Raw genomic sequence first — 15,751 nt, 5'->3', positions numbered from 1 at the left:
TGAAGGGCAGGGGGCTGCACTTCAGCCTCAGGGGGTTCCTGCCCCGGCCCCCAGCCCGCTGGGAATTGAGGTTTCAAGCTGCCGCAGTGCTATGGCTGGCTGTGCCCAACTCCCCTCTGCGCTCTGGTGCCGGTGGCCGGCTCAGGTCTGGGACATGCGGGGATCTGCCTGGGGCTCTCCAGATACCGCAGACCACACCAGTGCTGCCCAACCCTGTGCCCCTGACATGGCCAGGCTGAGCCCAGCTCCTCCTAAGTGCAGCACAGCCTGTGCCATCTAACCCGGCATCTTCCTGCCAGAAAAGGGCTGTGGGGCCGGGAGCGGCTTTCCCAGCCCTGCAAGACGTCATGGCCCCACACTGGGGTGGGCAGAACCGGTGGTGAGGTGCTGCCAGTCCTGTTGTGTGTTTTGCATGTGGCACCAGGCACAGGGCAGCCCAGCACCAGCATGTGCAGGTGCGTGCACCCAGCATGAGCCTGTGGGATGGAGGAGACAGCCCTGCAAGGCAGGGGACCCCCTGCTCCCAGCCCACAGCCCAGGACAGAGCGACTCCCCCCCACTCTCAGCCAGAAAGACAGGCCCCTCGCTCTTCCCCAAAGCAGCCCCCCCACCAGGCAGAGACCCTCCTGAGTCTCGACTCTGAGAGGCTCAGGACGGCCCTTCCCAGAGGCAGGAGCAGTGCCCCATGGCCGTCCCACCCACCGTCCCCACCTCTTGGCACCAGAGCCAGGTGCAATCCTGAATCTGCAAACACAAACAGCATTGCCTGGGCAGATCCAAGCCTGCGCAGCCGCGCTCGCACTGACATCACAGGATAGACGGAGCCGGCGCCTGTTGTGACCTTTCCCTTGGGACAGGCAGCGAGCCTGGAGCATGGCTGGGACAGAGAAGCCCTTGCGAGGAAAAGGTGCTGGCCTGGCCCGGGGGTACGGGACAAGCTGGAGTGGGCACTCAGGGATGGAGTCGGGTGCACAGAGCCCCGTTGGAGAGACTGGTCCTGTGGTGAGCAGGGCCCTGGGCACAGCACCTGCCAGCACTGGCATGCTGCTCTGCCCTCCCTGCTGTGTTTGCACTGCTGGCGTGGGGAAGGACGTGGGTCTGTGAGCCCCAGGCAGGATCTGCACCCCAGCGCCGGTGCGGGCAGCGCGATATGGCTGGTCCACACCATCCCTGCTCAGTGCAACCACCACAGGAGGGTCAGTGTGGCGCCGGATCTCCCTGGGGCTGCTGTGCCAGCACCTTTCCCCTCTGCCTCCATTTACAGCGGTGCATAACATGGGGTAGCCCTGCCCTGGCTGTGTCCTTCCAGCCGGGTCCAGAGATGCTGGTGGGCAGCACCACAACCCAGATGGCTCAACTGCAGGAACTCGGGCAAGTGGGTCTCCTTGGCCTGCTGCAGCGCTTCGTGCTTTGTCTCACCTGCCTCCACAGGGCCAGTCCAGCCCTGGCACACCCCACTCTGCACTGGTGCCAGGGGCTCTGCATTAAGGGATGGGACTCACGAGGGGATAGGAGCCATCTCTGCTGCCTCTGCATAGCAGGGCCAGCCCCCTCTCTCCTCAAACCTGCTTCAACCCCACAGCCTCCTGCTGCAGGACCAGCTTCCAGCCCGTGGACTGAAGGCTGCCAGGCATGGATGCCCCACTGTGCAAGGCTGCGGGCAGCGAGGCTCCTCGGCAGCAGCATGTGCCGCAGCCGTAGCCCAGAGGCTGTGGCTGACCACGGCTCCCAGACCTCTGCACAGCCTGTACCCAGGCACAAGTGCCCTCCAGCCTTCTGGTGCGCATAGCCCAGCGCTCAATGGCCTCATGCTCCCTCCGGCACCGTAACTTCACTGTATAATGGCTGTATTGTTGTTGATCCCAGTGTGCCCCGGAGCTTTTCAAACATGAGTGCAGGCATGCAGATCCGTGTGCTTCTAGTGTGGTCTGCTGGACCCACCTGCTTTGCCTTCTGCTGGCCCGCCCTTCCCATGCTTTCTGAGCAATGCAAGGAAGGCAGACACCCCATCTCAGTGCAGCAGTGGGCACCAGGGAAAGGGCCTCCGGGGCTCCTTCTGGGTGCACGGCGGCTCCAGCCCCTGCTCCCAGCCCCTGGCTGACCAGTGCTGCTGTGGGGAGCGTACTGGGGACCAGGCTGACCCTCTGTCCCTGGCAGAGGGAAGCAGCCTTTTCGCGCTGCCTCGGGGTTTGCTCATCCCTGTGCCAGTGTCAGCAGCAGCCCGAGCAAGTGCCTATACTCCCTGGGGGTTGCTGCTTTTGGCTGGTGCTTTGCCCCAAGCCCAGCTGCCCTCCAGGCCTTTGAAGCACTGCACAAGGCTTCTGTGCAGAGACAAGCCCTGCACGGACTGGTGGTAAAATGCATCTGATAGCTCGTGGGGGCTGTACTCCTCACAGGAGCCAGGCCTGCCTCAGCCCAGTGCTCTGCAGGTCCCACTGGTGCTTCTGCCCCAGCCTCTCTCTCACACTGAGATGTCCTAGTGCACCCAGCAAGTCTAGCTCAGAAAGCAGAGGGTGCTTGCTGCTGGCAGGTCTGGCTCAGCATGTCAGGGACAGGGACAAGCACGCTGCCCTGAACATGCTCAGCCTTTGGCTGTTACTTCCTCCTGCCTGTGCAGTATTTCTTTGTCTTTTTTTCCCCCATATTTCGCATGCAAACCATAGAAAAGTTGATTTCTCATCGAGCTTTCCCATTTTCTCCCCTCTCTCCAGAGAGTCTTGACAGCTGTGAAAGGAGTGCAGTGGGAGGATGGAGAGCAAGCCAGCAGTGAATGGCCATGCTGCCCCCCTCTCCCACCAGGAAGACGTGCCAGGAGCAAACCACTTGTGCCAGGACATATTGCCTTGCAAACAGAAAAAAGCAGCTGACAGGGCTGTGATGGTGATGGATGCTTCTAGTGAGCCCTCAGAGGCAGCTGGCAGCATTGCTGGAGTGTATGTAGAGGCTTCGAAGAAGATAATGAGCTTTTATGATGCCACCAGAGAGCATCTTCTGAGTTTGGATTCGGCACTTTGTCTTCTCGAGGCCCAGGCAGCCACAGGCTTCATCACTGATCCGGTGAAGAACAAGCATGTCTCTGTAGCAGAAGCCGTGCAGCTGGGGCTGGTGGGGCTGGAGCTGAAGGAGAGGCTGCTCTCTGCAGAGAAAGCTGCTACTGGCTTTGTGGACCCCTACACAGAAGAGAAAATCTCCCTCTACCAGGCGATCCAGAAGGACCTGATTGGGAGGGAGCAAGGTACTCGGCTGCTAGAGGCCCAGATTGCAACCGGAGGCATCATTGACCCAGCCACCGGCTGCCGGCTCCCAGCAGATGTTGCCTGTGAGAGGGGGTATTTAGATGAAGAGGTGAGACAGCTCCTCTCTGACCCCAGCAATGAGGACAGCAAAGGGTTCCTCAACCCCAGTACTATGGAGAGGGTCACTTATATGGAGCTTCTAAAGAGATGTGTTGTTGATCCAGCCTCAGGCTTCCTCCTCTTGCCTCTGCAAATCACGTTCCCAGGGCTGGGAGGGAGGGTGACCAGCAGGGATCTGCTGGACTCTGGCATCATCAGCCTTGACATGTTCAGAGGTCTTGAGGAGGGAAGAGTTTCTGCCCAGGAGGTAGCAGAGAATGACTCCATTCAGCAGTTCCTGTGTGGGACAAGGAGCGTGGCTGGCGTTGTCCTGCCTTCCAGTGAGCAGAAAAGCCTTTATCAGGCACTGAGAGAGCATCTCCTTGTGCCTGGTGCTGCTCTGATGCTCCTGCAAGTCCAGGCCTCCACCGGCAGCCTGATAGACCCCATAAAGAACAAACGCTACTCAGTTGATGAGGCTGTCAGGGTTGGTCTCATTGGCCCAGAGCTTCATGAGAAACTGTCTTCGGCTGAGAGGACCATCACTGGATACAGGGACCCCTACACTGGAGAAATGCTCTCTCTGTTCCAAGCCATCAGGAAGGGCTTTATCCCCAAGGATCATGGCATTTGCCTTCTGGAGGCTCAGATGGCCACAGGGGGAATAATTGCTCCAGGCAGGCACCTCCGTGTCCCCACAGAGACAGCTTGCAAGTGGGGCTACCTGGACGAGGCCACAAGACAGCTCCTCTCCAGTCCTACTGATGACATGAAAGGGTTCTTCGACCCCAGCTCCAAGGAGAAGCTGATCTATGCAGACCTGCTCAAGCGCTGTGTCACTGACCCCAACACGGGGCTCCTGCTGCTGCCACTTGGTGGAGATAGCAGAGAAGGATCCAAGGGAACCCACCTCTTCTTTGACCATAGGACCCAAACAGCTCTGGAAAACACACAGGTACCCATTGCTTTAGGTAAATTCAAGGGAAAGTCGGTGTCTCTCTGGAAACTCCTCTTCTCAGACTACATCCAGAGTGAGCAAAGAGCTACTCTCACCCAGCAGTACCTTGCAGGAACGCTCTCTATGCAAGAATTGGGTAAGGCAGTCAGTGCCACCATTGAGGAAATGGCTTCCACTGCTAATGTCACCTTTGAAGGACTGAGGGACCGGGTGACAGCTGACCAACTCCTGAGCTCTGAGATCATTAACAAAGATTTGTTTAAGAAACTGAAGGAGGGAGAAACATCAGCCAAAGAAGTTGTCAGCATGGACACTGTCAAGAAGTACCTTCAAGGGACAGGTAGCATTGGTGGGCTCCTGCTTCCTGACTCCCAGGAGAAGATCAGCATCTACCAGGCAAAGCGGAAAGGACTTTTAAGGCCAGGAACGTCACTGATCCTCCTGGAGGCACAGGCTGCTACTGGATTTATCATTGACCCAGCTGCCAACAAAAGGTATTCTGTGGATGAGGCATTAAGAGCAAACGTCATTGGCCCAGATGTTTATGACAAGCTACTGACTGCAGAGAAATCAGTCACTGGCTACAGAGATCCTTACTCAGGGAACAAGATCTCCCTCTTCCAGGCCATGAAGAAGGAGCTCATTGTCAAGGAGCATGCTATCCGCCTGCTCGAGGCCCAGATCGCCACCGGTGGCATCATCGACCCCGTCAACAGCCACCGCATCCCCGTGGAGGTGGCCTACCGGCGCGGCTACTTTGACAAGAAGATGAACTTAATCCTTTCTGATCCGACCGACGACACCAAGGGCTTCTTTGACCCCAACACACATGAGAACCTCACCTACCTGCAGCTGAAGGAGAAGTGCATCACAGAGACATCCACCGGGCTCTGCCTCCTTCCTCTGAACAGCAGGAAGCGCCAGTTCATCGATGACACCACCAGACGGGTGTTCAGGAGCTCCTGGCTGCCGGTCAGGTTTGGGCGGTTAAGGGGGGAGAAGGTCTCTGTGTGGGACCTGCTGAACTCCGAGTACTTCAGCGAGGGGAGGCGCCGAGAGATATTCAACCACTACCAGCTGAGGAAGCTCACCCTGGAGCAAATTCGAATCATGTTAGAGGAGGAGATGAAAAAATGGGCCCCCATCAAGTTCCCAGCCATGAGAGGCAGCGTCAGTGCTTACCACCTGATGGAAACAGGTGTCATTGACAAGGCCTTGTTTGAGAAGGTGTTGGAGGGATCTGTCACACCAGAGGAAGTCCTGCACATGGACTCTGTCAGAAAGTACCTCTTTGGTTCTGGCAGCATCGGGGGGATTGTACTCCAGCCATCAAACCAGAGGATAAGCATTTACGAGGCCATGAAGAAAAATATCATGGTACCAGGAGTAGCCCTCCCACTGCTAGAGGCCCAGGCTGCCACAGGCTTCATCATTGACCCAGTGAGCAACCAGAAGCTCTGTGTGGATGATGCCATCAAGGAGGGAGTCATTGGGCCAGAAGTCCATGAGAAGCTGCAGCATGCAGAAGGGGCTGTAACAGGCTATAAAGATCCTTTCACAGGCAAGAAGATACCCCTCTTCCAGGCGATGAAGAAGGGTCTGATTGCTGACAAACAGGCCATGCAGTTGATGGAGGTGCAGATGGCTACAGGAGGCATCATTGACCCAGCATGTGGCCATTATATTCCCATAGAATCTGCCCAGAAGCGAGGGTGCCTGGATGAGGACACAAGCAAGGCCCTTTCTAAACCCAGTGACAACAACAGAGCCTTCTGCGTCCCAGACAGCAAAGAGACCATGACCTATGCTGAGCTAATCAAGCGCTGCCAGAAGGACGAGATCTCCGGCTTCCACTTGCTGCCTCTGCCACAGACAGCTGCTCCTGCCTACACCAACGAACAAATCCAACAGATTTTTAAGGAAACTGCGGTGAAGGAAAAAGGAGTCTCCCTCTGGGAGCTAATCCACTCTGGGTATTTCACTGAGGAGCAGAGGAGTGATTTCGTGGAGAGGTTCCGGTCTGAGGAAATGTCGCTGCAGCAGCTGGCTGCTCTTGTGCTCAGACTGGTTGGGGAGATGGAAATGAAAGCCTGCACCCACATCACCTTGGAAGGCTTGCGGGGCAGTGTCCCTGCAGTCTGGCTGCTGGATGCTGGCATCATTACTGAGAAGACGTTTGAAGAACTGGCTCAGGGCATAAGAACTCCCGAGGAAGTGGCTGCAATGGAGAGTGTGAAGAGGTACTTGCAGGGCACAGGCAGCATTGCTGGAGTATTCATAGAGGCATCCAAAAAGAAGATGAGCTTCTACAGCGCCATGAAAAACAATCTCCTCCTCCCTGGGGCTGCTCTGAGGCTGCTAGAAGCTCAGGCAGCCACAGGATACCTAACTGACCCAGCAACAAACCAGAGGCTCAGCGTGAGGGATGCTGTCAAAGCAGCTGTTGTTGGTGAAGAGCTCACTGAGAAACTCCTTCTAGCTGAGAGGGCAGTGACTGGCTACACAGACCCCTACACAGGGAGCTCCATCTCGCTATGCCAAGCGCTCAGAAAAGAGCTGATCCCCCTGGAAGATGCTGTTCCCTTGCTAGAGGCCCAGCTGGCCACAGGAGGGGTCATTGATCCTATTCACCACCATCACCTTCCACTCCAGGCTGCATGCAGATATGGCTTCTACGATGAGGACCTGAACCAAACCCTCTCTCAGCTGAATGACAGCACCAAAATCTTTTTTGATCCAAACACAAAGGAGAATGTGACCTACCAGCAGCTGAAGGACAGGTGCATTCATGAGGCTGAGTCAGGTCTCTGGCTCCTTCCTCTGTCAGAAAACGCGATGTTCTGTGTGGATGAACAAACCATGGAGGTGCTGAAATCTGTGACTGTTTGTGTCAACATAGGGCGGTTCAAAGGACAGACAGTGTCAGTCTGGGACCTTCTCAACTCTGAATACCTCTCAGACAGCAAGAGAAGAGAGCTAGTGCAGAAGTATAAAGATGAGAATACTGAAGTGCTACATGAGATCATAACAATTGTCACCACAATCATTAAAGAGACTGAGACACAAGGCAAGAAATTTGCATTCAAGGGCCTGCGGAAAAGAGTATCTGCCAGTGACCTCTTCCAGTCTCAACTGATAGACAAAAAAACCCTCGATGAGCTCAACCAGGGGAAGAAAACAGTCAAAGAAGTCACTGAAATGGAGTCTGTCCGCAGGTACCTGGAGGGCAGCAACTTCATAGCAGGGGTCCTTATCCAGCCAAGCAATGAGAAGATGAGCATCTACCAGGCCATGAGGAAGGGGATCCTGAGGCCAGGGACAGCACTGGTGCTGCTGGAGGCACAGGCTGCCACTGGCTACATCATTGACCCAGAAAAAAACAAGAAGTTTTCAGTGGAGGAAGCATTAACTGCAGGTCTAATTGGAGCGGAGATTTTTGAAAAGCTAGTCTGTGCAGAAAGAGCTGTGACGGGCTACACCGACCCCTACACAAAAGCCTCAATGTCCCTATTTGAAGCTATGAACCAAGGACTGATTGTGAAGAGCCACGGCATCCGCCTGCTCGAGGCCCAGATCGCCACCGGCGGCATCATTGACCCCGTGCACAGCCACCGTATCCCCGTGGAGGTGGCCTACCAGCGTGGCTACTTCAATGAGGAGATGAACCGTATCCTCTCCGACCCCACTGATGACACCAAGGGCTTCTTCGACCCCAACACCCACGAGAACCTCACCTACATGCAGCTCCTGGAGAGATGTGTCCAAGATTCAGAGACTGGGTTGTACATGCTACAAGTTGTGCAGGAAGGAGGAAAGTACTTCTACATCGATGAGCTTACAAAACAGGTTTTGTGCTCAAAGCCCCTTGAAGTGAAAGTTGGAAAGTTTAAGGACCAAGCAGTTTCCATCTGGGAAATTCTCTGCTCTCATTACATCTCTGAGCAGAAAAGGAAAGAACTAGTGATGCAGTACAAATGCAAAACCCTCACACTGGAAGAGCTTATAGCCCTCATCCTCAAAATAATTGAGGATACAGAGCAAAGAGCAGAAGCCCTCAAGGTTAAAGGACTCCGGGGAGATGTGTCAATATCAGAATTGTTTAACTCTGAGATAATTGACAAGAAAACTCTAGATCAGCTGCAGGATGGGACTCTCACACTTGCCAGCCTCACAAAGAGGGACACCATCAAAAGGTACTTGGATGGCACTGGATGCATTGCCGGAGTTCTACTCCCATCAAGGAAAGAGAAGATGAGCATCTACCAGGCCCTAAAGAAGGGCCTCCTCATAGAGCAATGTGCACTGGGGCTGCTGGAGGCACAGGCTGCCACTGGTTTTCTCATTGACCCACTGAAAAATAAGCAGCTCTCCGTGGATGAGGCTGTCTCGTCCGGGCTAGTGGGCAGCGAGCTGCATGAGATGCTCCTGTCAGCAGAGAAAGCTGTGACAGGATACACAGATCCTCATGCAGGAAATAAAATATCCCTCTTCCAGGCCATAAAGCAAAAGATAACAGTCAAGGAGCACGGCATCCGCCTGCTCGAGGCCCAGCTCGCCACTGGCGGCATCATTGACCCTTTGCACAGCCACCGCCTCCCTGTGAAGGTGGCCTACCGGCGCGGCTACTTGGATGATGATATGTTTCTCCTACTTTCTGATCCAGATCATGGTAGCAAAGGTTTTATAGATCCAAACACTCATGAGAAAATCAGTTACAGCCAGCTGCTACAGCGATGTTCCAAAGACAGAGATACTGGATTGAACCTGCTGCAGGTCATAGAAAAAGAAGGTGACTATTTCTACATTGATGAGCAAACAAAAAATGCCCTATTATCTACAAAGGTACAAGTGCCTGTTGGAAAATACAAAGGACAAGTATTATCACTGTGGGAACTTCTCTGTTCCGAGTACATCACAGAAGACAAAAGAAAAGAATTAGTGAAAAAATATAAAGAGGAATCCCATCACATTCTACAAGGAATTATTGACACAATACTAAATATAATTAAAGAAAAAGAAGAGGACAGAAGTGATGTCTGGTTCCAAGGACTCAGACAAAAAATAACAGCATCAGAACTTCTCAGTGCTCAGATAATTACAGAAGAAACAATGGAAAAACTCCGTGAAGGAAAAGAGACAGCACAAGAAATAGCAGAAATGGATAGTGTCAGAAGATACCTTGAGGGAACTGGAAGCATAGCCGGCATGCTGGTGCCCTCCAAGGCCGACCCCGCCAAGATGGAGAAGATGAGCATCTACCAGGCCATGTGGAAGGGCATCCTGAGACCAGGCACAGCACTGGTGCTGCTGGAGGCGCAGGCTGCCACCGGCTTCGTCGTTGACCCGCTCACCAACAAGAAGCTCTCCGTGGATGAGGCCGTCTCGTCCGGGCTGGTGGGCAGCGAGCTGCAAAAGAAACTTCTTTGTGCAGAAAGGGCTGTGACAGGCTACACCGACCCCTACACAGGACAAAAGATGTCATTGTTCCAGGCCATGAAGAAGGAGCTCATTGTCAAGGAGCACGGCATCCGCCTGCTCGAGGCCCAGATCGCCACCGGCGGCATCATCGACCCCGTGCACAGCCACCGCCTCCCTGTGGAGGTGGCCTACCGGCGCGGCTACTTTGACCAGGAGATGAACCAGATCCTCTCCGACCCCACCGACGACACCAAGGGCTTCTTCGACCCCAACACCCACGAGAACCTCACCTACATGCAGCTCCTCCGCCGCTGCGTGCCCGACCCGGACACGGGGCTGCTCATGCTCCAGCTGATGGACAAGGGCTCCGTGCTCTACCAGCTGACCGAGGAGGCCCGCAAAGCCCTGCAGGCCGCCCGCACCACCGTCAGCGTGGAGCTCTTCCAGGGCCAGAGCGTCACCGTCTGGGAGCTCCTCTTCTCCCGCTACGTCCCCGACCACTGGCGCCAGGACCTCCTCCGGAAGTACAAGGCCGGGACGGTCACCGTCGCGGAGATGATCAGCCTCCTCACCGCCATCATCACCGGGGCTGAGGGACAGGGCCACGGCGCTGCCCTAGCCCGCGAGCCGAGGCAGCGGGAGGCCCCGCCGCCGGCCGAGAATGGCGAGGCCGCGGGCTCCCGGCAGGTGCGGGAGCGGGAGCGGGAGACGGAGCTGGAGCTGGAGCGGTCCCTGAAGTCCTGCACCGTCGAGGTGTCGGCGGGCGGCTTCCACGGCAGGAAGGTCTCCCTGTGGGAGCTCCTCTTCTCCAAGTACGTCTCCGAGGCAAAGAGGCAGGAGCTGCTGGGGAAGGTCCGGGCCAGGAGCCTGGCGCTGGACGAGCTGGCAAGGCTCCTCACCGTCCTCATCGAGGAGGCGGTGGAGCGGAGCAGCAACGTGAAATTCACGGGCCTCAGGAGGCAGGTGACCGCCTCGGACCTGGCGGAGTCAGACATCATCGACAAGGACACGCTGGCCGACCTCGTCCAGGGCTCCAAGACGGTGGAGGAGGTGACGGAAATGGCCTCCGTCAAGCGCTACCTGGACGGCACGGGCTGCATCGCCGGCGTGCTGGTGCCCTCCAAGGCCGACCCCGCCAAGATGGAGAAGATGAGCATCTACCAGGCCATGTGGAAGGGCATCCTGAGGCAGGGCACGGCCCTGGTGCTGCTGGAGGCGCAGGCTGCCACCGGCTTCGTCATCGACCCGCTCACCAACAAGAAGCTCTCCGTGGACGAGGCCGTCTCGTCCGGGCTGGTGGGCAGCGAGCTGCACGAGAAGCTCCTGTCGGCCGAGAGGGCCGTGACCGGCTACACCGACCCCTACACCGGCAACCAGATCTCCCTCTTCCAGGCCATGAAGAAGGAGCTCATTGTCAAGGAGCACGGCATCCGCCTGCTCGAGGCCCAGATCGCCACCGGCGGCATCATCGACCCCGTGCACAGCCACCGCCTCCCCGTGGAGGTGGCCTACCGGCGCGGCTACTTTGACCAGGAGATGAACCAGATCCTCTCCGACCCCACCGACGACACCAAGGGCTTCTTCGACCCCAACACCCACGAGAACCTCACCTACATGCAGCTCCTCCGCCGCTGCGTGCCCGACCCGGACACGGGGCTGCTCATGCTCCAGCTGATGGACAAGGGCTCCGTGCTCTACCAGCTGACCGAGGAGGCCCGCAAAGCCCTGCAGGCCGCCCGCACCACCGTCAGCGTGGGGCTCTTCCAGGGCCAGAGCGTCACCGTCTGGGAGCTCCTCTTCTCCCGCTACGTCCCCGACCACCGGCGCCAGGACCTCCTCCGGAAGTACAAGGCCGGGACGGTCACCGTCGCGGAGATGATCAGCCTCCTCACCGCCATCATCACCGGGGCTGAGGGACAGGGCCACGGCGCTGCCCTGGCCCGCGAGCCGAGGCAGCGGGAGGCCCCGCCGCCGGCCGAGAATGGCGAGGCCGCGGGCTCCCGGCAGGTGCGGGAGCGGGAGCGGGAGACGGAGCTGGAGCTGGAGCGGTCCCTGAAGTCCTGCACCGTCGAGGTGTCGGCGGGCGGCTTCCACGGCAGGAAGGTCTCCCTGTGGGAGCTCCTCTTCTCCAAGTACGTCTCCGAGGCAAAGAGGCAGGAGCTGCTGGGGAAGGTCCGGGCCAGGAGCCTGGCGCTGGACGAGCTGGCAAGGCTCCTCACCGTCCTCATCGAGGAGGCGGTGGAGCGGAGCAGCAACGTGAAATTCACGGGCCTCAGGAGGCAGGTGACCGCCTCGGACCTGGCGGAGTCAGGCATCATCGACAAGGACACGCTGGCCGACCTCGTCCAGGGCTCCAAGACGGTGGAGGAGGTGACGGAAATGGCCTCCGTCAAGCGCTACCTGGACGGCACGGGCTGCATCGCCGGCGTGCTGGTGCCCTCCAAGGCCGACCCCGCCAAGATGGAGAAGATGAGCATCTACCAGGCCATGTGGAAGGGCATCCTGAGGCAGGGCACGGCCCTGGTGCTGCTGGAGGCGCAGGCTGCCACCGGCTTCGTCGTCGACCCGCTCACCAACAAGAAGCTCTCCGTGGACGAGGCCGTCTCGTCCGGGCTGGTGGGCAGCGAGCTGCACGAGAAGCTCCTGTCGGCCGAGAGGGCCGTGACCGGCTACACCGACCCCTACACCGGCAACCAGATCTCCCTCTTCCAGGCCATGAAGAAGGAGCTCATTGTCAAGGAGCACGGCATCCGCCTGCTCGAGGCCCAGATCGCCACCGGCGGCATCATCGACCCCGTGCACAGCCACCGCCTCCCCGTGGAGGTGGCCTACCGGCGCGGCTACTTTGACCAGGAGATGAACCAGATCCTCTCCGACCCCACCGACGACACCAAGGGCTTCTTCGACCCCAACACCCACGAGAACCTCACCTACATGCAGCTCCTCCGCCGCTGCGTGCCCGACCCGGACACGGGGCTGCTCATGCTCCAGCTGATGGACAAGGGCTCCGTGCTCTACCAGCTGACCGAGGAGGCCCGCAAAGCCCTGCAGGCCGCCCGCACCACCGTCAGCGTGGAGCTCTTCCAGGGCCAGAGCGTCACCGTCTGGGAGCTCCTCTTCTCCCGCTACGTCCCCGACCACCGGCGCCAGGACCTCCTCCGGAAGTACAAGGCCGGGACGGTCACCGTCGCGGAGATGATCAGCCTCCTCACCGCCATCATCACCGGGGCTGAGGGACAGGGCCACGGCGCTGCCCTGGCCCGCGAGCCAAGGCAGCGGGAGGCCCCGCCGCCGGCCGAGAATGGCGAGGCCGCGGGCTCCCGGCAGGTGCGGGAGCGGGAGACGGAGCTGGAGCTGGAGCGGTCCCTGAAGTCCTGCACCGTCGAGGTGTCGGCGGGCGGCTTCCACGGCAGGAAGGTCTCCCTGTGGGAGCTCCTCTTCTCCAAGTACGTCTCCGAGGCAAAGAGGCAGGAGCTGCTGGGGAAGGTCCGGGCCAGGAGCCTGGCGCTGGACGAGCTGGCAAGGCTCCTCACCGTCCTCATCGAGGAGGCGGTGGAGCGGAGCAGCAACGTGAAATTCACGGGCCTCAGGAGGCAGGTGACCGCCTCGGACCTGGCGGAGTCAGGCATCATCGACAAGGACACGCTGGCCGACCTCGTCCAGGGCTCCAAGACGGTGGAGGAGGTGACGGAAATGGCCTCCGTCAAGCGCTACCTGGACGGCACGGGCTGCATCGCCGGCGTGCTGGTGCCCTCCAAGGCCGACCCCGCCAAGATGGAGAAGATGAGCATCTACCAGGCCATGTGGAAGGGCATCCTGAGGCAGGGCACGGCCCTGGTGCTGCTGGAGGCGCAGGCTGCCACCGGCTTCGTCGTCGACCCGCTCACCAACAAGAAGCTCTCCGTGGACGAGGCCGTCTCGTCCGGGCTGGTGGGCAGCGAGCTGCACGAGAAGCTCCTGTCGGCCGAGAGGGCCGTGACCGGCTACACCGACCCCTACACCGGCAACCAGATCTCCCTCTTCCAGGCCATGAAGAAGGAGCTCATTGTCAAGGAGCACGGCATCCGCCTGCTCGAGGCCCAGATCGCCACCGGCGGCATCATCGACCCCGTGCACAGCCACCGCCTCCCCGTGGAGGTGGCCTACCGGCGCGGCTACTTTGACCAGGAGATGAACCAGATCCTCTCCGACCCCACCGACGACACCAAGGGCTTCTTCGACCCCAACACCCACGAGAACCTCACCTACATGCAGCTCCTCCGCCGCTGCGTGCCCGACCCGGACACGGGGCTGCTCATGCTCCAGCTGATGGACAAGGGCTCCGTGCTCTACCAGCTGACCGAGGAGGCCCGCAAAGCCCTGCAGGCCGCCCGCACCACCGTCAGCGTGGGGCTCTTCCAGGGCCAGAGCGTCACCGTCTGGGAGCTCCTCTTCTCCCGCTACGTCCCCGACCACCGGCGCCAGGACCTCCTCCGGAAGTACAAGGCCGGGACGGTCACCGTCGCGGAGATGATCAGCCTCCTCACCGCCATCATCACCGGGGCTGAGGGACAGGGCCACGGCGCTGCCCTGGCCCGCGAGCCGAGGCAGCGGGAGGCCCCGCCGCCGGCCGAGAATGGCGAGGCCGCGGGCTCCCGGCAGGTGCGGGAGCGGGAGACGGAGCTGGAGCTGGAGCGGTCCCTGAAGTCCTGCACCGTCGAGGTGTCGGCGGGCGGCTTCCACGGCAGGAAGGTCTCCCTGTGGGAGCTCCTCTTCTCCAAGTACGTCTCCGAGGCAAAGAGGCAGGAGCTGCTGGGGAAGGTCCGGGCCAGGAGCCTGGCGCTGGACGAGCTGGCAAGGCTCCTCACCGTCCTCATCGAGGAGGCGGTGGAGCGGAGCAGCAACGTGAAATTCACGGGCCTCAGGAGGCAGGTGACCGCCTCGGACCTGGCGGAGTCAGGCATCATCGACAAGGACACGCTGGCCGACCTCGTCCAGGGCTCCAAGACGGTGGAGGAGGTGACGGAAATGGCCTCCGTCAAGCGCTACCTGGACGGCACGGGCTGCATCGCCGGCGTGCTGGTGCCCTCCAAGGCCGACCCTGCCAAGATGGAGAAGATGAGCATCTACCAGGCCATGTGGAAGGGCATCCTGAGGCAGGGCACGGCCCTGGTGCTGCTGGAGGCGCAGGCTGCCACCGGCTTCGTCGTCGACCCGCTCACCAACAAGAAGCTCTCCGTGGACGAGGCCGTCTCGTCCGGGCTGGTGGGCAGCGAGCTGCACGAGAAGCTCCTGTCGGCCGAGAGGGCCGTGACCGGCTACACCGACCCCTACACCGGCAACCAGATCTCCCTCTTCCAGGCCATGAAGAAGGAGCTCATTGTCAAGGAGCACGGCATCCGCCTGCTCGAGGCCCAGATCGCCACCGGCGGCATCATCGACCCCGTGCACAGCCACCGCCTCCCTGTGGAGGTGGCCTACCGGCGCGGCTACTTTGACCAGGAGATGAACCAGATCCTCTCCGACCCCACCGACGACACCAAGGGCTTCTTCGACCCCAACACCCACGAGAACCTCACCTACATGCAGCTCCTCCGCCGCTGCGTGCCCGACCCAGACACGGGGCTGCTCATGCTCCAGCTGATGGACAAGGGCTCCGTGCTCTACCAGCTGACCGAGGAGGCCCGCAAAGCCCTGCAGGCCGCCCGCACCACCGTCAGCGTGGGGCTCTTCCAGGGCCAGAGCGTCACCGTCTGGGAGCTCCTCTTCTCCCGCTACGTCCCCGACCACCGGCGCCAGGACCTCCTCCGGAAGTACAAGGCCGGGACGGTCACCGTCGCGGAGATGATCAGCCTCCTCACCGCCATCATCACCGGGGCTGAGGGACAGGGCCACGGCGCTGCCCTGGCCCGCGAGCCGAGGCAGCGGGAGGCCCCGCCGCCGGCCGAGAATGGCGAGGCCGCGGGCTCCCGGCAGGTGCGGGAGCGGGAGCGGGAGACGGAGCTGGAGCTGGAGCGGTCCCTGAAGTCCTGCACCGTCGAGGTGTCGGCGGGCGGCTTCC

The 15,751-nt window shown here is 59.7% G+C and overlaps 1 protein-coding gene across 1 annotated transcript in view; it reads left to right on the top strand.

Moving 5' to 3' along the window:
* Positions 1-2,748: 2,748 nt before the first annotated feature.
* The window catches only part of EPPK1 (epiplakin 1), a gene marked incomplete at both ends in the record, with an annotated part of 29,751 nt that continues 16,748 nt past the window's right edge, over positions 2,749-15,751 (top strand). Inside the window, one exon of the mRNA XM_082315503.1 lies at positions 2,749-15,738. Coding sequence (XP_082171629.1) covers positions 2,749-15,738 — 12,990 coding nt within the window. The remainder of the gene's footprint in view (positions 15,739-15,751) is intronic.

The sequence above is a fragment of the Platalea leucorodia genome, assembly GCF_965183815.1.
Source record: "Platalea leucorodia genome assembly, chromosome: 1".
In the NCBI taxonomy this organism is placed as follows: domain Eukaryota; kingdom Metazoa; phylum Chordata; class Aves; order Pelecaniformes; family Threskiornithidae; genus Platalea; species Platalea leucorodia.
This window is presented reverse-complemented; position numbering and strand designations above follow the sequence as displayed.